Raw genomic sequence first — 26,662 nt, 5'->3', positions numbered from 1 at the left:
AAGGTGCCTTCGATACTGTGGTGGCCGAGCATTCTCCAGACAGCCAGAGTCTCTGGCTGTACCTGGAATTTCTACCGCTGTCTCAATAGCTATGTTTCTAACTGCAAGGTTAGCATCAAAACAAAATACCACTGCATCACCTGACATCTGACCAGAGGCTCTCCCCAGGGCTCCATCCTGAGGCCATCTGTTCGGAATATGATACTCAATGACTAGCTCCTGAGGGACCACTCACACTACTCAGTTTTCTCATGCCAACAACATGATCATCATTGTCGAAGGCCTCTCCCGTGCCACCATAGAAACCCGGGCTGCAGTTGTTCTCTGTATGGGCCATGGAAAATAAACTTATATTCACCACTGAGAAGAGCAGAACCCTCCTATTGAAAGGCAAACTGGACTTCTCCAGACCCCCTACCATATGTTTTAATGGCCACCCACTATAAAATTGCCGATCGATGAAGTATCCAGGAATAAATTTGGACGACCAGAGAACTTTCATCCCCTATCTCCAACCTATCAGTGAAATGATAAATTGCATCACTATATTAGCACGCTTTACCCGCAAGGACTGGGGTCTAAAAGAACCGACTCTGCGCCTTCTATATTCAGCAGTATTTATACCAGTTGCCACATATGGAGCTGTAGTATGGTACCACTGAATGACTATAGTACATGCACAACATAAATTTCGGCAAATTGAACAACTTATGCTACTACAAATGGCTCACAGGTTAGAAAAACATCAACTGCTGTTGATCAAAATTAGCATTAGCATTAGTAGAGGCATTTGATGCAAGAAAGCAAGCTTATGCAGCATCAGCCAAAAAAAAAAAAAAAAAAAAAAACCCACTTCCACTTCACCCCTCTGTTCGTTCAAAATACCTGTCCAGCTGAGCCTTAAACTTATTTAGGCTATCAACCTCTGCCACAAGGGATGTAAGTCTGTTCCACCAACCAACCACCCGCTGGCTAAAGGCAAATTTCCGCACATCTATCCTACATCTGTCTTTCCTCAATTTGAATTTATGCCCTCTCAGGTGATTTTTCTGAGCTAGAGGAAGAATCCCATCAGCATTGAGCATGCTTAAACCATTCAAGGCTTTATACACCTCTATCAGATCACCTCGCTGGTGCCTAGTCTCCAGACACTGCAATTTGCAAAACTTAAGCCTTTCTTCGTAAGAGCACCCCTTTGTTCCATTCACTAATCTTGTTGCCCTTCTCTGTACTCGTTCCAGCAGCTCTACATCCTTCTTGAAATGAGGCCTCCAGACCTGTATACAGTACTCTAGGTGTGGCCTGACCATTGCCTTATACAATGGAATAATCACCTCCTTATCCCTGCTGGAAAAATTCCTGTATATCATTGACAATATTCCATGAGCTACTCTTGCAGCCCGTCTGCACTGGTCAGAGAACTTCATATCTGCCTGCACAACCACCCCCAAGTCCCTTTCATTCTCTACCACTGTCAGTGTAGTACCACAGAGTTGATACGTTGCTCTGAGGTTGCTGTTTCCCATGTGTAGTACTTTACATTTGTCAATGTTAAACTTCATTTGCCCCCTCTCAGCCCATCTGCTCAACCTTTCCAGATCCTGTTGCAGCAGCATAGTGTCAGTAGTGTCCTTGACAACCCTGCCAACCTTTGTATCGTCTGCAAACTTGGACATTAAGCTTGATATACCATCATCAATATCATTTATAAATACAGAAAACAATAATGGACCCAACACTGAGCCCTGAGGGACTCCACTAATAACATTAGTCCACCCTCTGTCTTCTCCCCCTCAACCACCCCTTTATCCATAGCAGCAATTTGCCTCCAATGTCACACTGCTCCAATTTGTGTAGCAGTCTTCCATGTGCAACAGTATCAAAAGCCTTTCTAAGATCCAAGTATATAATATCAAAGTTATTCCCTGCATCCAGTTCTTTTGTGACTGCATCATAGTATCCAATCAAGTTGGTCAGGCAAGACTTCCCCTTAACAAAACCATGCTGTGTCTGAGCTATAACTGAAGTCTTGTCTAAATGATCCTGCAGTGCTTCTTTAACCAGTGCCTCCATTAATTTTCCTGGAACAGAAGTTAAGCTCACAGGTCTATAATTACTTGTGTCAGCCTTTGATCCTCCTTTGTGAATTGGGGTAACATTTGCACATTTCCAGTCTATGGGTACCTCCCCCGAGTCCAAGGAAGCTCTCATAATTATGGCTAAGGGTTTGCTTACTTCCTTTGCTGCCTCCTTTAATATAACTGGATAGATCCCATCTACCCCGGGTGCCTTTCTTGTGTTTATCTTCAACAGTTTCTCCTCCACTTTACTCCCAGTTATTTCAAGATTCTTTAGCTTACTGCTAGGGTTGAATACACCTCTAGCATTCCCCTTGCTGAATAACTCCTCATGTGTGAATGTCGATGCAAAATATTCATTCAGTTTGTTAGCTACCTGAGCAGAATCATCAACAGTTGACCCATCAATATCAAGTGGACCAATCTGATTCATCCTCTTCCTTCTAGAGTTTACATAAGTAAAGAACTCTTTGCTGTTTTTCTTTGCATCCCTTGCCAAGGATTTCTCGTAATCTGCCTTCGCCTGCCTAACCTCCTTTGTAACTTGGTTGCATATCAACTTGTATCTATCATAGGCTTCTGTGTCATGTGTTAATTTGTAAGTATCCCATGCATTTTTCTTCTCTGCCATATGCCTCATTAGTTCATCTGACATCCATTTTGGCCTAAACCTTGAACAATATTTCTTAGTTGGTATGTAAAGCCTAGTAGCTTCCAAGATAAGTTCTTTGAATGCTTCCCATTTTGAATTTGCTGTTGGTAACATCATCAGTTGGTCCCACTGTATAGAATTTAAATACTGTCTCAGTCCATCGTAGTCGCCTTTATAGAAGCAATAACCCTTCCCTTTACCCCTAATGGTAGTTACCTCTTTGAGTAAATCCCACTTCAGCACACTGTGATCACTGCCACCTAGTGGTTTATTTATCTGCAGATTCTTAATGCATGAAGAATCACTGCTGATAATCAAATCAAGAGTATTACTCCCTCTAGTTGCCTCCCGAACATGCTGATGTAGAAAACAATCATCCAATAAATCAACAAAACCCTGCTAGTGTGTGAGTAACCAGCCCCCAAATTCCAGTCAATATCTGGGAAATTAAAATCTCCCATTATAAGACTCTCTGATTTACTGACCCACTCTATTTCCCTGTACAGTTCCTTATTATACTCATCAGAGTCATTAGGCCTATAGCACACTCCTACTCTCAATTTTGATCTCACAATGCTTATGTCACACCAAACTGACTCGACACTGCACTGTCCAGCAATGTCCACTGGCTTCACTTCCTTGGATTTTATGTATTTCTTAACTAATAGCATAACCCCTCCTCCCTTCCTATCCTGTCTATCCTTTCTGTAGACGTTGTACTCCCCAAATTGCAGTTCTGCATCCCTTATATCTGTGTGACACCATGTCTCTGATATCCCAACAATATCTGCCTTCGATGTTTTGAGCAATACCTCAAATTCATCAAATTTATTTACTAAACTCCTAGCATTGGTGTACACGCAAGTATACCTGCACCTGTTTCTATTCTTAGCTACCCTAACACAACCCATGTGTTTACTTGTACCGCAATGGCTCCCAGCACTCTCTGAAATACCATGCATCTTGTTTTTCAGGCTTCTGCTCATTCTAATAGAAGCAGTGCAAGAATCTCTTTCACCTCTGCCAGTGGCTACTTTCAATCTATTGGTCTTTGTCTCCCCCCAAGCTAGCAGTTTTCCGACCCACCTAACACTGCCTCGATAGCATCAGCAAATATTCTTGCACCCTTTCTATTTAAGTGTATCCCATCCCTGTAGAAGCAATCTCTCCTGTTAACAAGTACAGTCCAGGCTGAAAAAAATTCTACCCCTTGAGCCTTGCACAATCTTTCCAGGGCCGAATTGATCGACAAGGCTCTCATCATATACTCCCTCCTATCGTGTCTGGGCAGAATTGCAGACACTTTCAAATTCAACCCTAATTCTCGACTTTTGTTCAACAGTGACCTGTACTTGTTAAGTAATTCTGCCGGTCTCCTACTCTTAATATTATTAGTGCCAACGTGTACAACTATATCACTTTTTGTGCCCTTAAAAGATGATATTCGCTCTACAACGTCATCAACCTTTGCCCCTGGCAGACATACCCTGGTCCTGTTCCACCTATCTTTTTTACAAAGCATGTTCCCCGTTTCCCTGACAATAGTCACCAACAACTACTAGTTCCTTCGGGACCAGCGCATTCTGCCTTGGGGGTTGTCTCTGTGTCGCGCGATGCCCAAGTGCAAGCTCTGGCGTTGATGTGGGCAGCTGAGAGCTTGATGGGCCCATCAATTTAGTTTCTTCGAGGGCATCCACCCTGTCCTTCAGGCTCTCATATAGGCCCACAAGAACGCCGAGTTGTTGCCTGATATCGAGAGAAGCAGATTTTATTAAACCCTGCATTTCTTTCATTCTCTGTGTTTTTGAACTCATTCCTTTTCAACACGAGAGGCTTTTTCAGTGGCTTTAAAAATTTATCCTTGCATAATATTACTACTCGCTGCTTACTCTATCGAATCAACTTTAGTGACTGAGTTGGCGTCATTTAGGAACTGATGTCATTTCCGTATCTTAGTATGAACTTACTCTTCCGAATCAATGTTAGTGCCTGAGTTGGCATCATTTAGAAAGTGAAGTCATTTCCATATCTTAGTATGAACTTTCTCTACTGAATCAACATTAGTGACTGAGTTGGCATCATTAGCACCAATTAGGAAGTGACATCATTTGCTTCATTTAAAATCTAACAGCCACCTAATTGGAAGTGAAGCCAACTGCCTCATTTCTGTAAGAACATTTCTTTACAAATCGGTTTTAGTCCAGTGTCGCCATAGATGTTTTCACATCACAAATTCGTGCGTTAGGTTTAAATTTGAAAGTGTCTGCGATTCTGCCCAGACACAACAGAAGAACGTACAGGATGAGAGCCTTGTCAATTAATTTAGCTCTGAGAGACTGTGCAAGACTCATGGGGTGGAATTTTACTCAGTGTGGTCTGTGCTTGTTAACAGGAGAGACTGCTTCTATAGGGATGGGATACACTTAAATAGAAGGGATGCAAGATCGTTTGCTGATACCATCAAGGCATTGTTAGGTGGGTCAAAAAACTGCTAGGTTGGGGGGATTCACAGACTAAAAGATTAACAGTAGCTGCGGGCAGAGGTGAAAGTGATTCTTGCAATGCTTCTATTAGAATGACTGTGGCCTGGAGTGCATGATGCTGGCAATTTCAGGCACTGGTTGGAGTCATCATGAAACAAATAAATACATGGGCCGTGATAGGATAACTAAGAGTAAGAGCAGGTGCATGTACACCAATGCTAGGAGTATAGTAAATATGTTTGATGAATTTGAAGTGCTAGTTAAGACATCAAATGCAGATATTGTTGGGTTATCAGAGACGTGGTGTCACACAGATATAAGCGGCGCACAATTGGAATTTGGGGAGTTTATTGTGTACAGACAGGATAGCAAAGCAGGAGGAGTTATGCTGGGAGTTAAGAAACACATAAAATCTAAGGAAGTACATCCAATTAATATGGATGGACAGTGGAACATTGAGTCAGTTTGCTGTGACATAAGCACTGGGAAAGCAACAATGTGTTATCGGCCTAATGAGTACAATGAACAATGGTACAGGGAAATAGAGTGGGCCAGTAAATAAGAATGCCTGTCTAATAATGGGGCTATTTTATCTTCCCAGATATTGACTGGAACTTATGGGTTGGTCACTCACACACTAGCAAGACTTTTGTGGATTGATTAGATGATTGTTTTCTACAGCAGCATGTTAGAGGGGCAACCAGAGAGAGTAATACTCTTGATCTAGTTATCAGCAGTAATTATTCATGCATTCAGAATTTGCAGATAAAGGAACTACCGGGTGGCAGTGATTGCGGTGTACTGTTGTGGGATTTACTTGAAAGATATTACTACCATCGGGGGTAAAAGGAAGGGTTTTTGCTTCCAGAAAGGTGACTATAGTGGTCTCAGACAATTTTTAAATTTTATACAATGGGAACAACTGATGATGTTACAAACAGCAAATTCTAAATGGGATGCATTCACGGAATTAATCGTGGAAGCTACTCAGCTTTTCATACTGATTAGGAAATACTGTTCAAGGTTTAGACCTAAATGGATGTTAGATGATCTAATTCAGCTCATGGCAGAGAAGAAAAATGCATGGGATGCATATAAATTATCAGGCAACACAGAAGCCTACTGTAGATATAAGCTAGTCTGTAATCAAATCACAAAGGAGGTTAAGCAAACAAATGCAGATTATGAGAAATCTTTGGCAAAGGATGATAAGAAAAACAGCAAAGACTTCTTTGCTTATATAAACTCTAGAAGGAAGCAGATGAATCAGATTGGTCCAATTGATATCAGTGGTTCAACTTGATGACCCTGCTCAGATAGCTGACAAACTGAATGGGTATTTTGCATCTACATTCACGCATGAGGAATGCTGTGGGGAAGTGGAGGACAGAAGCTTATTAAACTCTAACAGGGAGCTTAATGATTTTGTAATAACTGAGATCAAAGTGAAGGAGAAATTGTTGAACAGATACCTGGGGTGGATGGGATGTTTCCAGTTATATGAAAGGAGGCAGCAAAGAAAGTAAGCAATCCCTTAGCCATAATTGTGGGAGCATCCTTCGACTCAGGGGAAGTCCCCACTTACTGGACATGTGCAAATGTATACCCAATTCACAAAGGGAGATCAAATGGTGAAACGAGTAATTACAGACCTGTTAGTTTAACTTCCGTTCTGCTTAAAATAATGGAGTCACTGGTTAAAGAAGCATAGACAAGGCTGCAGTAATAATTTGGGACATAGAATGGGTTTATAAATGGAAAGTCTTGTTTGACTAATTTGATTGGATACTATGGTGTGGTTACAAAGAAACTGGCTTCAAAAAATAATTTTGTTATCATATACTTGGATTTCAGGAACGCTTTTGATACTGTTGTGCAGGGAAGACTACTGTACAAATTGGAGAGGTATGACATTAAGGGTAATTTGCTACAATGGATAAAGGGATGGTTGAGTGGGAGACGACAGAGAGTGGTAATCAGTGGATACTGCTCTTCTTGGACAAATTTTATTAGTGGGGTCCCCGGGGTTCTGGGTTGGGCCCACTATTGTTGGTAAGAAAAACTTACCAACTGTTTGGTACTACACTTAGGATGGTAGGAAATGAAAAAGACCTTAGAGCAATTGAGCAGTCAGATATGAAGTTTTCTGAGCAACGCAAACAGGCTGCTAGAGCAGATCATTTGGTGTTGTCAATGATATCCAGGAATTTTTCTAGTTTGGAAAAGGAGGTGATTATTCCTTTCTATAAAACAATGGTCAGGCCTCGCCTCAAGTACTGCATGCAGGAAAGTTTCCTCAGTTTAGGAAGGATGTATAGTTGCTTGAGCGAGTACAGTGAAGGGCTACAAGATTGGTGCGGGGAATGAATGGGTCCTCTTTCTGAGAAAGGCTTAAGTTCTGTTTGTTATTTGGTTTTTAGGAGCATTAGCAACTAAGGCCATATTGCTCCGGGATATACGGTGGTCATTCCATGACCTTTCCGCATTCTCCATATTTGGTGGTGACGGGCTCGAACCCCGGTCTAATCAAGAAGCGTGTGCTACGCACTGCTGCTCCTTCCCACCTGGCTATGGAGGCGCCGCTTAAGTTCTGCAAATTGCAGCATCTGGAGACCAGGCACCTGCATGGTAATCTAATTGAGGTGTATAAGGCCTTGAATGAGTTCAGCAGGCTTAAGTCTGATAGGATTCTTCCTCTTGCTCAGATTATGAACCTTCTGAGGGGGTATACATTCAAACTGTGTTTTTTTTTTTTTTTTAATGAAAACTCCAAACACGAGAGGTATTAGAACCTATAGTACTTAGTACTGTGCTTGGGTTGGAGGTTGAGAAGACGAAAGAAGATATTTGTTGACCTTGGACTTAAACTTCTGTAGACTGTAATTTTCAGGAAATACGTACGAGGAAAGGCTGAACTTAAGCCTTTCTCTTTCTGAGAAAGGCTTAAGTTCTGCAAATTGCAGCATCTGGAGACCAGGCACCTGCATGGTAATCTAATTGAGGTGTGTATAAGGCCTTGAATGAGTTCAGTAGGCTTAAGTCTGATAGGATTCTTCCTCTTGCTCAGATTATGAACCTTCTGAGGGGGTATACATTCAAACTGTGTTTTTTTTTTTTTTAATGAAAACTCCAAACACGAGAGGTATTAGAACCTATAGTACTTAGTACTGTGCTTGGGTTGGAGGTTGAGAAGACGAAAGAAGATATTTGTTGACCTTGGACTTAAACTTCTGTAGACTGTAATTTTCAGGAAATACGTACGAGGAAAGGTTGTTCCAGAAACAGCAGTTGAATGAATAAACGCGGAAGATGAAAAGTTGGTTCTGTGAGTTTGGAATCGGACAGTAAATGGATGTTGGCTGATGGCGGCACGTGTTCAGACTGTTTTGAAAGAGAGAGCGCGAATTATTGAAGCCAATTCAGAAGAACAGTGCCCATGGAAGTATCTGTAGAAGAGGCATGCAGCAGAAACAGTAGGTCTATGAGAAAGCAAGTGGAGAGACTTTGTTAAAGATGAATCATTAATTAACCTAACTACCCTCTTCTGAATGGAATCAAGAAGCCTGAGAGAGAGGTTTTGGGGGCACCACCCCAGATGTGAGAACAATATTCCAAGGCAGGGCGGATTTGTGATTTATACAGAGTGAACAGCTGTTTGGAAGAAAAGTAATGCCGATAGCGAAAGAGAAAACCAAGTTTTTTAGATGCAGAGGAAGCAATATTTGTAATGTGCTTGTGCCAAGAGAGATTAGCAGTCAGGGTAATCCCCAAAAGAGATATATCATTTTGCCTAGAAATCGGAGTGTCACTAAAGATAAGCATAGGAGCAGAAGAATCCTTTTGCGAGATATATTACAAGACTGAGTTTTAGAAGGGTTGAAGTCAACTCAGTTGTCTTTGCCCCACTGGAGAATTACCTGAAGATCGGCATTTAAGGAATTTGTAGCAGATTTTCGAGAAGTTGAAGCTGATTGAGCAGGACAAGGTTTCTCAAAATAAAAAGTGGAATGCAATGTGCTATCATCGGCAATCGAAAGCCTTTGAGATGTCAAGAGCAACTACTTGTGTTTCGCCGAACCTTTCTTTGAATTAGTCCATAAATGGGTAACATAAGCCAGAATATCACCAGTGATTCGACACTGACGGAATCCATACTGGTTATCGTTGATCAGACGGAACGTTTCTAGGTAGTTTAGGAGTTGGCGGTTAATTGATTTCTCCATTACTTTAGAAAGAGTAGAAGTAATTGCAATGGGACGATAATTGGATGCGAGGGATTTGTCACCCTTTTTAAGAACTAGCTGGACATGAGCAAATTTCCAAGCAGAAGGAAAAACACCTTTGGAATAAGAAAGTGAAAAAAGGCGGCAAAGAATAGGTGTAAGTTCAGGAGCACAGGTTTTGAGAACAAGTGGAGAAATACCATCGGGACCTGGAGCTTTCTTAGCATCAAGATTTGTCAAAATCCTTCTGACATCCTTTTGACGGAAGACTAGAGGGGGAATTGAATGGAGTGTGTTGAGAATGGTGGGAGGTGTTTTACCAAGATCATTAATACATGATTTGGAAGAAAAATGGGATGCTAGCAGGTCAGCTTTATCCTTGGCTGAAGTGACAACAGAACCATCTGGTTTGGACAGAGGTGGGAGCAGAGATGGGCAAAAGTTGCGGCCAATAGCTTTACAAGAGACCAGAATGCTCGTCTACCATTAGAGCAAGAAGCAAGTTTTCTACTCTTAGTCTGTTCAAAGTCTAGTTTGGACTGATTAATAACTGCTTTACAATTGTTGCGAGTTTTTGTGTACACAGAAAATGAAACTGGAGAATTAGAAATGAGCCAATTATGATATGCAACATTATTCTCTAGAACAGCCTTAGCACATTTATTGGAAAACCAAGGTTTAAATGAAGGACGAGATTTTAAAGTGTAGTGTGGGATAAAGGATTCCATTCCTGCAAGAATAATTTCACTGACACGATCTGAGCAAACATTGACATCAGAAGTTTTGAAACAGTAATCCGACCAAGAAGAAAAGAAGTCTCGCAGGTCATCCCATTTTGCATTCTTGTATTGCCAAACAACACGAGGTTGGGAATAGCCATGAGATAAAGGTTCCATTGGAGAAGAGACAGTCAGCAAGTTGTGATCTGAAGTGCCTAAAGGACCTCTCACTTCGACCGTGTACTTAGAAGGGTTGTTTGTGAGAAAAAGATCAAGCGTATTGGCTATATGATTAGGATTGTCCAGTATTCTTGTAGGTAAAAGAACAATCTGTGGAAGGTCATTAGTAATTGCAAAAGGCTCAGCAACTCGACCAGCTGGGTCGGTGTGACTAGAAAACGGAAGCCAGCTGTAGTTGTGAACATTAAAATTATCAAGGAAAATTACCTCACTGTTAGGAAAGTTGGACTGGAAAAAGTCAAGTTGCGAAGAGAGGAAGTCAAAGAGCTCCAAGTGATTAGTGGAGTTGGGAGAACGGTAGAGACAACAGATGAATTTGACACAATGAGGTAGAGAGATTTTAAGCCAGAGAAGGTCAAAGAGAGGAGATTTCAAATTGCCAAGTCTCTGACAGGGAATATCAGAATGGACATATGCACAAGTACCACCTTTGAGGCAAAAGGAATCATACAGCGAATAATTTGGCCATCTGAGATGAGCAATAATTGAATCAACTGATAACTGAGATTCTGTTAGAAAAAGTATATGGGGTTTGGCAGACTGCAAGTGGAGACATCGTTGAGATTAGAGTTGAGACCATGTATATTTGTGAAATGAATTAGGAAGTCCTTGGGAGGTTTAGATCTTTTTGCAGATAAGCTTGCTCTATTAGTTTAACAATTCATGGAATACAGAGTAAAGACAATTGTATAATAAATGTGTGGAAATTTGCTTTTAGCCAGCAACTCTGCTGGCTAAAAGTAAATTAAAGTTGTTGATTGCTGCAACAAGCTTCCATCTGTCACTGTGGAAGTTGATAGCTTGAATAAATTCAAGGCAGAACTGGACAAACTTTTAGAGGTGTGCAGATTAAATTCTCAAGACCATTTGGCATCCGTCATTGTGGAACGACTTCGCAACTGTAATGGCATGTTTGCATTATCAGAGTACCGCCCACCGATGATGAAGCCAACTAGCTTCGAAACAGCTGTCTGGGTGGTGTGATGGTACCCACTGAGAATAAATAACAGTAGTCTCCTCTGCTAGTGGAGCGTTATTTATTTGAAGTAGTGCATTACCTGGTATTTTGTTGTAAAATCAGCCATAATATGATTTTATATAAATATAAAATCCTTTTATATAAATGATCAAATTTTATAAAATTAAATGATGCCTTTTCACTGTGTATGTAATATTTATGGGTAAACTATGTTGTATCTACACAGATATTATCCGGTTAATTTTAATTCATATCATATTATTCCTTCCTCATTTAATCTTCAAATACTGTAAAAAATTAACATAATTATTTAAAAACAAATATACAATTATAATATTTTAATCATTTGTTGGGAGGCATAGAGTTTTAGTCTATCTTAAGTCTGACTTCAGTCTATCGCTCTTTTTTGGTTTAATTTCATTTAAAGCGGAAAATTCTGTTTTGCCACAAGTAAGAATTCGAAAATAAAAATAAAATTCTAATTGCCTTTACTGAAATGTGTGGAAATTCATTTTCAATTTTGATAAAAAATTTGCTAATAATGTTATTAAAGTGAATTTCCTGCAACAGGTAACTACTGATCTCAGCGAATTCTTGCAGATTAAGTTTAATGTAATGTCGAAGGTTTCTTATTGCAAATGGGTCTCTTACCCACAAATACAGTGGCAGACAAAAAAACTTCATTGCCTTAAAAAAAGTAGCATTTGTGTTGAAACGTATAAGATATTGTTTGATTACAGTAATTTTGTTTGTCGCAAAGCAAGGGTATTGCGTTAGATAATGCTTCTGTTGCATCAGACAGTAATTACAAGATATTGCATCAGCTGTTTCTATAAATCCGGCGTTGGAAGGTATACATGCTGATTAGTATCCTGTTTGGTGTTTCCATATGTTCAGTACTAAGAAAAAAAAAGTGTACCTGTTGCTGTCTCCCACGAAGGGCTTTTTACTCATGCTATCGCTGATAAAATAGGCTGCCACCAGTCAACAGTATCCCGGGTGCTGAAATTAAAGCGTGAAACCGGTGATATGAAGAGAAGACCTGGATCAGGCTGTAAGAGAGTGACTACGCCTTCCCGCGATATTTGAAACGGCTATGCCTTCGTAATCGCCATTCTAGTGCTCCTGATCTAAAACAGGACTTTGAGATGGCCTCTGGTGTTGAAACAAGTGCACGAACAATACAAAGACTGCTTTCGGAAGGTGGTCTGCATGCCTGTCATCCCAAGAAGAAGCCTTTGTTGACCCAACAAATGAGGAAGAAGCAAGTTGCTTGGGCTAAACACTTTTGATGGACAAAAGAGCAATGGGACACATCTTTTCTGACGAATCGAAATTCAACCTGCAAGGCTCGGATGAGAAGCCATATGTGAGAAGACGAAAATCGGAGGTATTCCATCCTGACTGCATAACACCGACTGTAAAGTTCACCACCGGTCAGATGGTCTGGGATGCACAAGCAAAGAAGTGGGTTGAATTAAGTTTATTAACGGAACGACGAATGCAGAAATTTACACTGCTATCTTGGAGGAGTTACTGAAACTTGTTATTAAGGATCACCACACAGACATCGAAAATTGGATTTTTCAACAGGATTCAGCACCTTGCCACACAGCAAAAATGGTAAGTTTTATGCTATTTAGATTTAATGATGAGTTTATCTTCTTGTCTCACAAGGCTTAAAACATATTTACACGGCACCTCCGTAGCCAGGTGGGCAGGAGCAGCAGTGTGTAGCACATGCTTCTTGATTAGACCCTGGTTCAAGGGCGTAACCACCAAATACAGAGGATGCGGAAAGGTCAGGGAATGACCACTGCATATCCCCAGAGCAATATGGCCTTAGTTGCTAATGCTCCTAAAAAAAAAAACCAAACATACTTACACCAATGTTTTCCCTAGTTTTTCTCCCTTAAGGTGCAGCCATACCTCAGAAAGGCTGGCATTACAGTGTTGGACTGGCCCGGCAACAATCCAAATATGAACCCTATTGAAAATTACTGGTACATAATGTCGTACAAATTGCTCAGAAGCCAACAAGTAAGAATCAGCTGCAGGAGAGTATTGTGAGGGTGTGGTACCATGAAATTGAGCAACCATATATCCAGAAGTTGAATAACTCTATGCCAGATCGTTGCATGACTGTAATCGCAGCTCAAGGAACAACAACAAAATATTGAGGACATATTTTGCTGATTTACAGTACATAATACTGTTACGTTAACTTGCATAAATGCAATAAAATTGGTTGTCATGATTGCTATTTGCATGATTTCTTGTATTTCCATTAATTATGCATTTTACCCTTTGGGAAGATATTTATGGCAATTAGGTATATTGGGTGATATCTTTTTATCGGATATCATTCACAGAGATATATATTCCATCTAAAAAATTTCATTTTGAACATTTCTGCAACGCACAATGCAGTGCAAAACACATTATTTGCAAAATTCACAAGTGATGCCGTTTTTTTGTCCACCACTGTATGTTTTGATATCAAGGGATGGAAAGTAATGCTCAATTTTTGTCTCTAACGCACTAATGATTTACTTATTACATTAATTATTTTAGTATAATTCGTTTTGGAAGTCAAGGTAAACATTTCTAGATTTTTCCATTTACATATTTTACCATATACTCAACTTTTCTTTAAAGGCAAACAACTTGTAAGTAGAAGTGAGTAAATTTTCCTCTGGGCCTTGCATACTGATATTTAATTTAAGTTGTGTGAGTAAATCGGCTAGAAAAGATAATTTTCAGTACGAAATTTCACCATTTAAATAATCACAAAATTCTAATTGCTCCAGTGAAAAAAATGAGTCTTCCCTCACGCAAATCATTCATATGCATAAATACATTTCCTTGTTATAGCTACCAAACTTCACTATGCATTATTAAAGAAAAATGATAAGACTGCAAATCCTTCGTAATTTTCCAAAAATACGTATTTTTTGTGGTCTAGTTTTGATATAATTGGCCATTCTAACCACTTGATCAAGTACAAGTTTTAAATCGGATACTACTGTCCACTATTAGAACTTCTCTGTGTATAATACAGTGTGTTTTAATATTTGAATTGTGCATTTTAGTATTACAAATCATTTTTAGTGCTCCTCTCACACGACTTCCATAATATACCACACTTTTGTAAATAATTATTCATTACTTTGAAAATATCTTGGTTGGTTGTTCTTTCAGTGAATTATTTACAACAAGAACAAAAAAAAAAAAAAAAAAATTAATAATTGTGTTTTTGATATGACAAATGCTATTAATTGGGCTTTCCCTCTAATATCTCTATAATTACCTACATGCAATGCAAACAGTTGCCCAAAATTATTAATACGTTGAACAGCTTGTTCTTCACTATCAGACATTTCTTTTATACGCCTGCTAATTGTGGTGTTCAATAGTGATACAATCTTTTTTTTTTTTTTTTTTTTTTTTTGCCAACTTCCCCTTCCAAAATGCATTTCATGATTACCCAGTATTCTGGCAAAATCAGACTTACTGCAATCAGGTGAGATTTCTTTACTTTTTTTTTTTTTTTTTTTTGCCACCAGTTTGGCTACTAAATAGCTGGCTTCTTGCACTTTATCAGATATTTTAAGCCATACTATAAAATTCTGTAACTTGTTTTCTAGTAGAGGCCTGCAGTATTTTAAAATAATCCATGGTTTTGGATGATAAATTCTCGTGTTTCGTAGAAAAATGACACTGCAGTTTACTCGGCACCTTTGATTCATTTGACAATTTTAAACCACACATAAAGGTAGAGGAAAATCTTGGGTACCATCTTATGAATGCTATTGCTAAATTATCATCATCATCACATTTACGACAACATGTGTTTTCTTCTTTTTTGATGTTGATCATTGCTCTTTTTTTTTTTTTCAAGCTTGTTATTATCAAGTTGCCTCTTCTGATTTCCCTTCACTAAAAATTTCTCCATTGCTACTAATTTCTAAAAAAATTAAAGTTACTTCTATAATGTACTAATTCAGTTAATTGAAAATACCAGTTCTGTACGAATTAACTGAATATGGCATTTTATAGATACAAAAACACCAAAAATACTTTTAAAACACAAAGGAAATTCAATGGCTGAATAAAGGTGAACTATTACTAGAAATTAAAAGCTCAATTGATTAAACGTGAACAGATCTAGTACTAGGAATGAAACCATGATGTCCCATTGACCGCTGGAAGGGGCAGTGTAAAAAAAAAAAAAAATTTTTTTTATTTGAATTAATTATTATTATGAAACTTGGATTTATTCTTTTTTTTTTATTTGTATTTTCCATGGCACACAGGTTGAGAAACACTGCTTTAAGAATTCTTCCATTTTCCAATGGTATTTGAATCTAGACTTCCAGGTCCTGCATGATAGTGTAGTAGTTTTGTCACTTGTTTGAAAAGATATGGTTTTAAACTTAACAGAAACTATACGAATTCTTAAAGGCCAAGACTTTAAGAATTCGTATAGTTTCTGTTAAGTTTAAAACCATATCTTTTCAAAGCGAATAAGAGAGCGAACTATTCTCTTTTCAAGAGAATAGTTTGCAGCTCTCGTGCCGAGCCAATGGAGTTTTGCTGTGATTTATACCAGGTTTTTCAGCCTGCACAACATACAGATCAGCCCAAAATCCATTACATACCAGGACAATATGGTGTAGGTTGGTGATGCACCATAAAACTAACAGCGGCGGCATACTTCCAAATGTCATTGAGGTATAACAGCAAAAACTGCATTGTGCCATTGCTATGTTGTATGTGATGAGGGGAACCCGCTTTTACACTATACATTTATTAGAGGCTCATAGAAGTTACTGATAGACTCTAAGTAAAGCTGCAGCATTTGTCTCCAGTTCTACATAAAATTTACAAGATTTTTATGTTTATAGTTGTTGTTATTGTAGTTTTTATTTGTTAAAATGAGATTTTCTTACTTTGTAGGCCATGCATTCTTTAAGAGTTTTGGCCCGAGTTTCCAACAAATCAGTAACAGAAATAATGGAACCTCATAAAGATGTCCTTGCTGATATGATCCCACCAAAGAAACATCTCCTTCGACACCAGCCTGCCAATGCTCAGATTGGCCTGATGGACGGAAACACATTTTGCACTACTCTTGAACCACGACTCTTTACTTTTGGTAATTTGTTATTTAATCCTTGTGAGTTTGATGTATATATTTTTAATGTAAATAATCTGCTTTAACAATATATATATATATATATATATATACACAAAGGTCATTCAAATGAAAACAGCAAAAGTTAAATAAAAGTTATATTTCACAAACAAGCAAATTATGTATGCCAGTCTTCAGTGTAGTCCTCATTACATTTGACTTATTTCCAGTGCTGCAGTAATTCCTGGATTCATTACCTCATCCACTACCAGCTTGATCTTTTTATTTGACAAGAAGTAGTGTCCTCTTAGTGTGCCTTTTATTGACCAAAAAATATATATATGATAATCACATCAAGCTGTCTAGTGAATATGGTGTAGTGCCTCAAACTTCATCTCCTTTATTTGATTCACACACACATCAGGTTCTCACATCTCAATAATTAGTACAGCCACTCCCCGATTAACATAAGGGTTGAGTTCCAGAAAACTCTACGTAAGTCAGAATTTCCCCCATGCTTGTACAGCACTCACAACTGTGCTCGCTGAATTGATTGAATCAAAAAAGAAATGTTCAGCGAACATATGAATAGAATTATTTATTGTATTTATTTAATTTTTTATCTCATGCGTAGGAAAAATTACAAAAGCGTGCAAACTATGTTGATATAAAATATTTTTATTGTCTACATATGAGGAACCCATTCCCGAAGTTATGCCGTATATTTTTGAGACACCCTGTATGTATATATATATATATATATATATATATATGATCAAATTAAATAGAAAAATAAAAATTATATATTAAAATAAGAAAACTAATAGGAAAAGGTAACATCAGTGGCAGTAGAAAAGCACACTCCACTACATGTTGTGTATAATTAGGTAAATTAAAATGGAATATTGCCAGTAGTATGGCAAACCAGTAGAGTGAAAATGAACTGAAGCAAATAAAATAACAATAACTGAAAAATATGGGGGGTGGTTTGAAGAAGAAAAGGGTAGTGTTGAAGCAACGTTCCCTAAATAATTTAGAAATTAAGCCAGTTAAGAGAAATTTAGCAGCGCTCCCTCAATGGCACCCGTTTCCGAATTATGTGAAGTCTCACCAAGGTGGAAACGTAAACTAACAACATTAAATGACCAAATAAGTTTGTTTCCACCTTAGTGAGATTTCACATAATTTGGAAACGGGTGCCATCGAGGGGGGGGGTGCCACTAAAGTTCTCTTAATTGGCTTAATTTCTAAATTATTTTAGGAACATTGCTTCAACACTACCTTTTTCTTCTTCACCCTCCCATATTTTTCTGTTATTGTTATTTTGTTTGGTTCAGTTCATTTTCACTCTACTGGTTTGCCATGCTCTAGCAATATTCTATTTTCATTTAGCTTATATATATATATAAGTGCAGGCAGTATCCTACATACACTGTTTTAGAACCATTCATTTCATTGATTCCTTCTTTTGGTCAGTGGATTTGTTTGTTTGCTCGACTTACTTGTTATTAAATTTCTCTTATTTTTCTCCAGGTATGGCTTAAGACTTGGATAAAAGGTACAGTTTATAAGTGTATTTACAAGGTTTATAATTATATTTTAATCAAATTCATTTGCAGTGAAATTTTTTATTAAGTCAAGTTGATTGAATTTCAGTGATGTCTGGTCATTCTGCAACAACCAAATTCTCTGCATTTTTATGATGGTGGGACTGTTAATAATATTGGGTGTATCCCCGCTGTGCAAGTCCTGAAATATGGCACCTAGTATACTGGAGGTGACCAGCCAGGTGCAAAGAACATAAGCAGAGGTTGAGGTGTGGCATCCACACAGAGCAATGCCACCCCCTCTATGCTACCAGGCAATACTAGGTGGTAGATTATACTCATCAACTGGTGCAGTACTGTCACCAGTTGATGAGTATAATCTACCACCTAGTATTATCTCTGCAATGAAAATATGTGATTCTGGAGAAAATAAACGCACTGATTCCGAAAATCACCATAAAAAGTCTATCATGTCTACATCAAAAGATGTACCAACGTTTAATGTTAAAATAAAGGGACATACAGGTATTTCTCGACTTTACAAGTTAATTCGTTTCTAGCGCATGCTCGTAAAGCGGGAATTTATTTCCCATAGACATAAGGTTAAAAATAGGGGTTACTTTCTCAACAATGAAATTAGTTAGCTAATTATGTTTAAACAAAGAATGATTTATTGAAAGAAATGAAAATGTAGCCTGTAAAATCAAGCAAATTATAATAATAGAGAAATCATTTACGACTTACAAATGTTAAAAGAATGTTTATTCTTCATCATCATTGACTAAATGCACACTCGTTGATTACTCATTATTGGCACGGCACTCGCTGGTTTGTTGCACAAGGAGTCATCTTCTTCTGAAATGTTTCAAGAGGCATTTGTTTCCAAGATAATCTTCTCTTTTAATTAAAAATTTCATGATTGCATGCATAAGCACTTTTTAACGGCACACACAAATTGCAACTAACAAGATTTGCGTGGAGTAACAAGTTTACGAAGCTTTAAAAAAAAAGGAATGAATAGAAGATTCTGAAAATTTATTTGTTTTTTATACGATTGAAGATTTCAGTAAAGGGAAAACACATTTCTCCATAATAACGTAAAAACACACAATTCCAGCTATCAATATTTTTGCAAATTCAAGAAGATCGAGTTTACTACCTGTTTATAATTGCTTGCAGTAACAGAAAAGCCCAATAAATCGGGAAGTGCAAATTGTTTTTATTATTTTATGGTCGTGACCTCAAGAAATGTGCTTTACAAAAATATCACAAAGGCGTAATTGATTCTTATAACAGAACATATGATAACGATGAAAGTGTAGTGCATTTTAATGATTTGAATTGGTAAATAATACAATTTACAAACCACACTAACGACCTTTTATGTGGCCTTAAGGTCATGCTTGTGACGTTAAAGATGATATTTTAGAGAGATAAATAGCTTAATTATAGCGAAAATTTCAACTTCCTAGATCTTGAAACGAATTACCAAAAAACTATGTTATTGGGTTCACATTACAATATTTTAATGATACAATGGTGTCTCTGGAACTGATTAATATCGTAAAGTGGGGTACACCATATTGTATAGCTATGCACATGGTTTGGAATGCGGTATTCATGAATTTTTAACATTCATTTTTTGAAATTAATGTTGATATTTTCGATTTTGTTGATACTTAATACTTGGGAGGAAAAAAAACTCGTAAACCCGGGAACTCGTAAAGCGAGAACTGCCTGATATATATATAATTCAAGTTTGTAATACAAGTGTAAATTGGTGCCTCCGTAGCCAGGTGGGCAGGAGCAGCAGTGCGTAGCACACGCTTATTGATTAGACCGGGATTCGAGCCCGTCACCACCAAATACGGAGGATGCGGAAAGGTCAGGGAATGACCACCTTATATCCCCGGAGCAATATGGCCTTAGTTGCTAATGCTCCTAAAAACCAAATAACAAACAAACAAACAAGTGTAAAAAAAAATATACATTCTCCATAACTCATTTAACTTCGGTAAAAATATAAAATCATTTTGAAATAGTTATATTTCAATAATATTTAATCAGCATACCTGTAATTGTCCATAAAAATGTTTGCCACTAAGGGATTTTCTCTTGTATTCCTGTTTATTCTCCCTCGCAAAGGACCAGCAGTAATCCCCCATCATTACAGGATATCAGCGACCCTGATACTGCTTTTCCCTCATGGAAACATCTAGATGAAACCACTCCCCTTGTCCATGACTCACATCTCCCAGATTTTCGGGGAAAAATTTGAGATGTAAATGAAGAAAATGAATTTCCAACACCTTCAACAGCCCCTGTTTTTGTACCACTCTAGTAAATTAGACACCAACATTTCAGTTTTCTTCTTTCCTATTATCCAAAAATCCATTTACTACTGCATTAAATTATCACCAAGCTGCCTGTTCAACCTCCTTTAACTGGGTTTCAAACTCATCTTTCAGCAATTTTCTAATTTGGGGTCCTACAAAAATTCCTTCCTTAAGTTAAATTAGGAAATTTCTTCCATATGTTAAATTAGGAAAAGTGCTTCTCGGGTATGCAAATCCATTACATTCTTTATCTAGTCTCTTCACAAAATTTTTAATCAATCAGGGTTTGATGTGCAGGGGCAGAAGAACCTTATTTGATTGTATTAAAGGAATATATTTTAGGAATATACATTGTCCTGGTATAAACTCGTCCCGCTTGTCCCAGCATTGCACAACCTAATGTTCTTCTGTTGCACGGCTGTTCCACAAACACAATAAACAACAATATTTTGTGAAACCCCCCTACAAACCAATAACCTTAAGATCACTGCATATTTTCCAACCATAATCCTGGTATTTTATAGAATGTAGAACCTTAAACATGCTTTCGTGACTTTCTTATTAATATAGGGTGTCTCAAAAATATTGGTACAAACGTTTAGGGGAGATAGGTAACATCTAAAGGAATGTGAATCGCATAGGAACCCATAACCTGAAACGTCAAGGGAAAGTAGTAGCAGAGGCACAAGAAGCAGAAATGACACAAGACAGTAAATAGTGGCAACATTTATTTGACATAATATTAACAATGGAGTACGAGATGGATGCATTTCATGATGTTACAACAGATGCTTGAAGGTTCCACCATGAGATGCAATGCATGCATGACGCCGACACAGCATGATTGGCGGACACGGTCAGTAGCAGCAGTAGCAGCAGCGCAGACGAGTCTCGCCACGAAATCCATTTCTATCTCCACAGGCGATTCATACACGATAGATTTGATTCCCCCCCCCCCCCACAGAAATAAATCAAGGCTCGATAAATCAGGTGAGTATGGGGGCCAGGCAACGGGTCCACCACGGCCAATCCATCAACGCCCAAAACTCCTGTTCAAATGGTCATGAACACACCCATAATGGGCAGGCGCCCCGTCGTGTTGAAACCTAATGTTGCGTCTCACATTTGCTGGAACATCGTCAAGTAACCCTGGTAGAACTTGTTCAAGAAAGATCCAATATTTAGTGGAGTTCATGCAGGATGGTAACAGGTATGGGCCGACTAAGCAGTCACCGACCATACCTGCCCACACATTTATTGCAAAGCGATGTTGTGCCGCATGGGGGCGCACATCATGTGGGTTGTCGTGAGCCCACACGAGCATTGTGCTGATTGAATTAGCCTTCCCGAGTGAAATAAGCCTCATCTGTGAACAAAACATATGCTGGAAAATTCAAGTCTTGAACACTTTCTTGGAGAAACCGTTGTACCGACTTACGGTGACATTTTGGGTTATGGGTTCCTATGCGATTCACATTCCTTTAGATGTTACCTACCTCCTCTAAACGTATGTACCAATATTTTTGAGACACCCTGTAGATATTTTATCTTTTTGAGTCTTTGGGGTAAACCGTCCACAAACATAACAAAAATTGTCTGGATGATTGATACACTTTGTGTCTGCTTATTCATTGTAGCAGTAAATGAATTTCTGAAAATGTAAATTCAGTTTTGAACACTACAATATAGAAACAACACATTCAATTTTTTTCACTACACAGACATGGCAACTTACTAGTTCTACTCATGTGAAAATGCTGAAAGGAAAAATATTTGCAACTCGGCAGGTAGAGCCAGAAATTATTTTACTGTTACCGCAAGGATTGTGTGCATCACCCTCCTACTCTCGAGGGGCTGTTTATGTTGGGAGGATAGATTTACAGCCCTGAGAACATGTCATGATCAGTTAATACTTGGAAAACCTTGGCACAGCCTTCAAAAATCCTCACCAAAAATGCTGTGTTCTCCCTTCAAATTGTAAATTGTTGCATTGGAATTTGAACCTAAAAACATAGGTAGAAGTCTGATTATGTTTATCACAAGAAAACCGAGCCCAGAATGGATTACTAAAATTAAGAAAATTAGCTTATATCTGTTAAAATAAATCAATATGTCACACATTATCAACTAGATTATGTGAAATTGGCATATTTTGGTAAAATGTAACTCCCTCTATATTTAATAACTGTGATAGAAATTAAATTTAATAAATTGAATTTAATAACTGTGAACTGAAACTATCACCATGATAGATAGTTTCACATGATGTGAAACTATCATGGTGATTTTCGAAATATATTCATAAAAATTGGTTAAAAACAGCATTTAAATTCTTGGATGTAAAAATGGTTTTGGCTAGCATTATCGGAGGCCTGAAGTTGTGAAAGACATGTTTGATCTACAAAGCAAAGCTCCAGCAACCCCTCTCCCCATCCATCCCTTCCAGTATGTAGTATGATTGATGTCTGTTGAGGTGATGATGGGCATCATGACTAGGTTAAATCTTCATTACATTTCAGGGGTACAGCTCTAAAATGGTGTTCACAGGTTAGCCACTAGATAGTCCACCAGACCAAACTTATTGATAATGCTCTAGAAGGCATTAGGATCAACTAATGCAGAGGTTCTGAACCACCAGTTCACGAAGAGTGAGCTAACGGTATGGAGGCTCTGAATGAAACGACCTGCAATTTCCCTCATGGGAGGGTAAACTTTTTATATGTTAATATCTTACTAAACCAAAATTTCTTTTCGTTTTTCACTGTTCATATCTATGCAAGTATTTCAGCCATTCTTCTGGAAAATATGCCTCTTTTCTTTTTTTGTACTTCTTAATTCATAGAACTTTATCTCTTTGCTTCCCCCCCTTTTTTTTCTTATTTTATAGTCGGTCTTCCTTCAGAGGTTGGTTAGTGAAAATTAAAACTAGTGTTTTCAGTTGTTGTGATTTCACAGGTAATTTGAAATTTAGATCATTAGAAATTATGACATACTCCTATCCTAATTATTATATTTTTATTCCAACTATAAAATTAATGCTTTTAAAAGAAAATTAAAACTAATAGAAGGTCAGGTATTAAAAAAAACAATATAAGCATGTTATCTTCAATTCATAATTTTATCCAAGAAAATAACATATCTATGACCAAAAATGTGACTAACGACATCCACGAACATATAAAATCTTTGCACACAAGCTTTGAAAAATATTTCCAGGAAGACTTTGCAGCACAGAATTGGATTAGGAACCCTTTTGCATTGTCCAATGAGATCAAAGATGTGATGTACAAGGAGTCATTCATAGATTGTGTCTGACTGAGGCTTAATGTTGAAATTAATGTTGAGTTCAAAGTTAACAAAATTTTGGCTATCTATCCACCAAGGATATCCCCTATTTTCTGAGCAGGCATTGAAAGTTTTAATGCCATTTAATTTGACTTACTTGTTGAGGCTGGATTTTCAGCAATGACTGCAATGAAAAATAAATTTAGAACTTCGATGAATATTGAATAAGATCTTCAACTGAATCTGACACTAATCAATCCAGTTTCGCTGGTAAAATTCAAGTAAAGAAGAAAATGTTTAAACCATATGTTATGTGAAAATATAAAAACCTCTTTTATAAATTGTATTTACTTAATTAATAAATATGTTTTTCTGCTTTTAGTAGAATAGCTCGGTTTTGCTTACCTAATTATTTATGTGACTTTTCAAAACAGACAGTATGTATTCATTAACGCACTGTACATGGGCTTAAAGGTTAGGAACCTACAGTAAAATTTATACGATATATGTAATAATAAAATAACGCTATTATACCGCATGAAAATTCTTAACAAATAGGTTTTATTAAACTCATATATAATACAAGCTCAATACTACACTAATTTGTTAGCTGGTGGCATTTCGTGATTTTTTGCCAAACCCCATCTTCAGACCATAAGTAGCATGAATGTGCGGCACATTGCTGAGGTCATGTTTTGTCAAGTAGCTGGGCATATTCTTGCTGTGTACATGCTATATCTAATAATTTCATTATTTTATATATTTTTTATAACCACAGACCTTTTCTTACTACTGAATACACTATGAATAGTCAAACTAATAAAATAAACTATCTGCAAAAGGATTTAAACCTTACAAACACTTCCTTATTCAGTTCACAAATATATGTGGTCTTACTTTCAACCTCAATGATGTCTATTGCCACTTACAGTATGCCAAGTCCTGCTTACTTTTTCCCACAGAATCCCAGTTATTGGTTGTTCAACCATTGCCCTTCTCAGTTGTCTAATTATTTTCTGTAAAATTCATTTTGATTCAAAAGTGGCTTAAGCATATGTCTGCTCTGATATAGTCTCTAAGGACTTAGTAATTTGGAATCTCCTCTTTTTGATCTTCTCTGGCTTAAAATCTCTCTACCCCATAAGAACCAATGCACTATGACCTAGTCGGTGTGCCAAGAAATTCCCGACCAACTATCATGATAGTTTCAACAATAGGAAGGAAGAAAACAAAGGGAAAAAAATGCATATATGAACCACAATTGATAAAAATATTTAGATTTAAATATCTGAATTTTTAAGGATACGTTGATGTACATCAAGATATCTTAAAATCTGTTACAGATTTCACAATGCATGATACAAGAATGGAAAACAGTGGCATATCACCTGAGCAGCCAAATGATGGTTTAAGCAAAATTCCATTTGCTATCAACAAAAGTTATTGTCTCACAGTGAGTGGGGCTAATCAGTTTCTTAAACCTTATGCCACATCATAATAGCATTTCAAAGGCTATTATGATGTGGCACACATACTTTTTATAATCATATATTGAGTTTGCAGTTAATTTAGAATTAATGCGAATCTTAGAAGTGCTTTTGATCCTTATACTTTCTTTTCAGATTTAAGTGTTACGGAGCATAAGAATTTTTTCTCAGAATTGGCAAATTTGTGTGAAGCAGAAGATGCTGCTCTTCTTAGATACCCTTGTTATAAAACTGTAAATAATCTGGTTCCTTTACGTAAATCTGCACTCCATGCGGTTGCGTCTATGAACTACATACCTATTCATAGAGAGAAGATATTTGCCATTTTGTACAAAGCCTTAAACTCGGCAAATCCAGAACTTCAAGAAGCAGGTTTTGAATGTATGAAGAAGTTTATATCAGGATTCCAGATTGATATGGAAACGGTAGGATAATTTTTATTTGTTTGATTGTTAGAATTAAATACCTGACAGTCTTTCTACTCCCACATCAGTCCAATATTTAAAAAAGTATGTCAGGTTAATTTGACCCAATAAAAAATCAAATCCCTATTAATTGTCAGGAATAATATATATGATCAAATATCAAATTGGTGCTATGGTTAACAAGGCGCCTCCGTAGCCAGGTGGGCAGGAGCAGCAGTGCATAGCACACACTTCTTGATTAGACCAGGTTCAAGCCCATGACCACCAAATACGGAGGATACGGAAAGGTCAGGGAATGACCACCGCATATCCCCAGAGCAATATGGACTTAGTTGCTAATGCTCCTAAAAACCAAATAACAAACTATGGTTAACTCTTATTAAGTCAATATGATTTGTAACAAGTGGCAGTCAAGGATATATTCATTTTGTAAAATACAGTAAAATTTATATGATATGTATAAAAATAAAATAACACTATTATCTCTCTATACATTAAAACAGTTTTGCTCCTAGTGATATTTATTCAAGCCAATGGGAGAAGAGGGCAAGGCAATTACATCCCTACAAATGCAATTAATTATTGACAACTGCCTCCATAACATTCACCAACCTTGTGCATGCATCCCTGCCTAACATTTGATGTTCCATTGTAACATTTTTTTTGTATATTAATGAATATTATATATTTGTAAATACAGTAATTTAGTATTTTGTAAGTATTTTAATTATTATAGTTTGTAAATATTTCAGTGAAATATTTTAGTCCTGCTCTTTGGGATGCAAGAATATTCCTCATGCATTATGAAACCCAAAATAAAAGGCCTTTTCCAAAGTGACCTGTGTAAACGCAAGTAAATAATTACATAGTGATATTTATGTGACCTTGAGAATATCGCACACTACAAATGCACAGGTAAATAATTAGGCCATTTCCTGATTAGATATCGATCATAGTGACATGGTGTTTTTTTGTCTGGCGGCACCAGGGATCTCCCCAAACTCCACGTTTTTACTCTATGTAGAATACAATACTCTGCGTAAGGCCAGGGTGTGTGTTTTGTGAAGTTTT

The 26,662-nt window shown here is 37.4% G+C and overlaps 1 protein-coding gene across 6 annotated transcripts in view; it reads left to right on the top strand.

Annotated features, from left to right (window-relative positions):
* Nucleotides 1-26,662, top strand: part of Nipped-A (Transcription-associated protein Nipped-A) — a 1,216,281-nt gene that overhangs the window by 548,254 nt on the left and 641,365 nt on the right. For all 6 annotated transcript variants that reach the window (XM_090382460.1, XM_090382459.1, XM_090382462.1 and 3 more), the window contains 2 exons: nt 16,334-16,532; nt 25,302-25,591. In XM_090382460.1, the coding sequence (XP_090238586.1) occupies nt 16,334-16,532; nt 25,302-25,591 (489 nt within the window). The remainder of the gene's footprint in view (nt 1-16,333; nt 16,533-25,301; nt 25,592-26,662) is intronic.

Source organism: Mastigoproctus giganteus, chromosome 10 (genome assembly GCF_048544385.1).
Source record: "Mastigoproctus giganteus isolate SK-2022 chromosome 10, ASM4854438v1, whole genome shotgun sequence".
In the NCBI taxonomy this organism is placed as follows: Eukaryota; Metazoa; Arthropoda; class Arachnida; order Uropygi; family Thelyphonidae; genus Mastigoproctus; species Mastigoproctus giganteus.
This window is presented reverse-complemented; position numbering and strand designations above follow the sequence as displayed.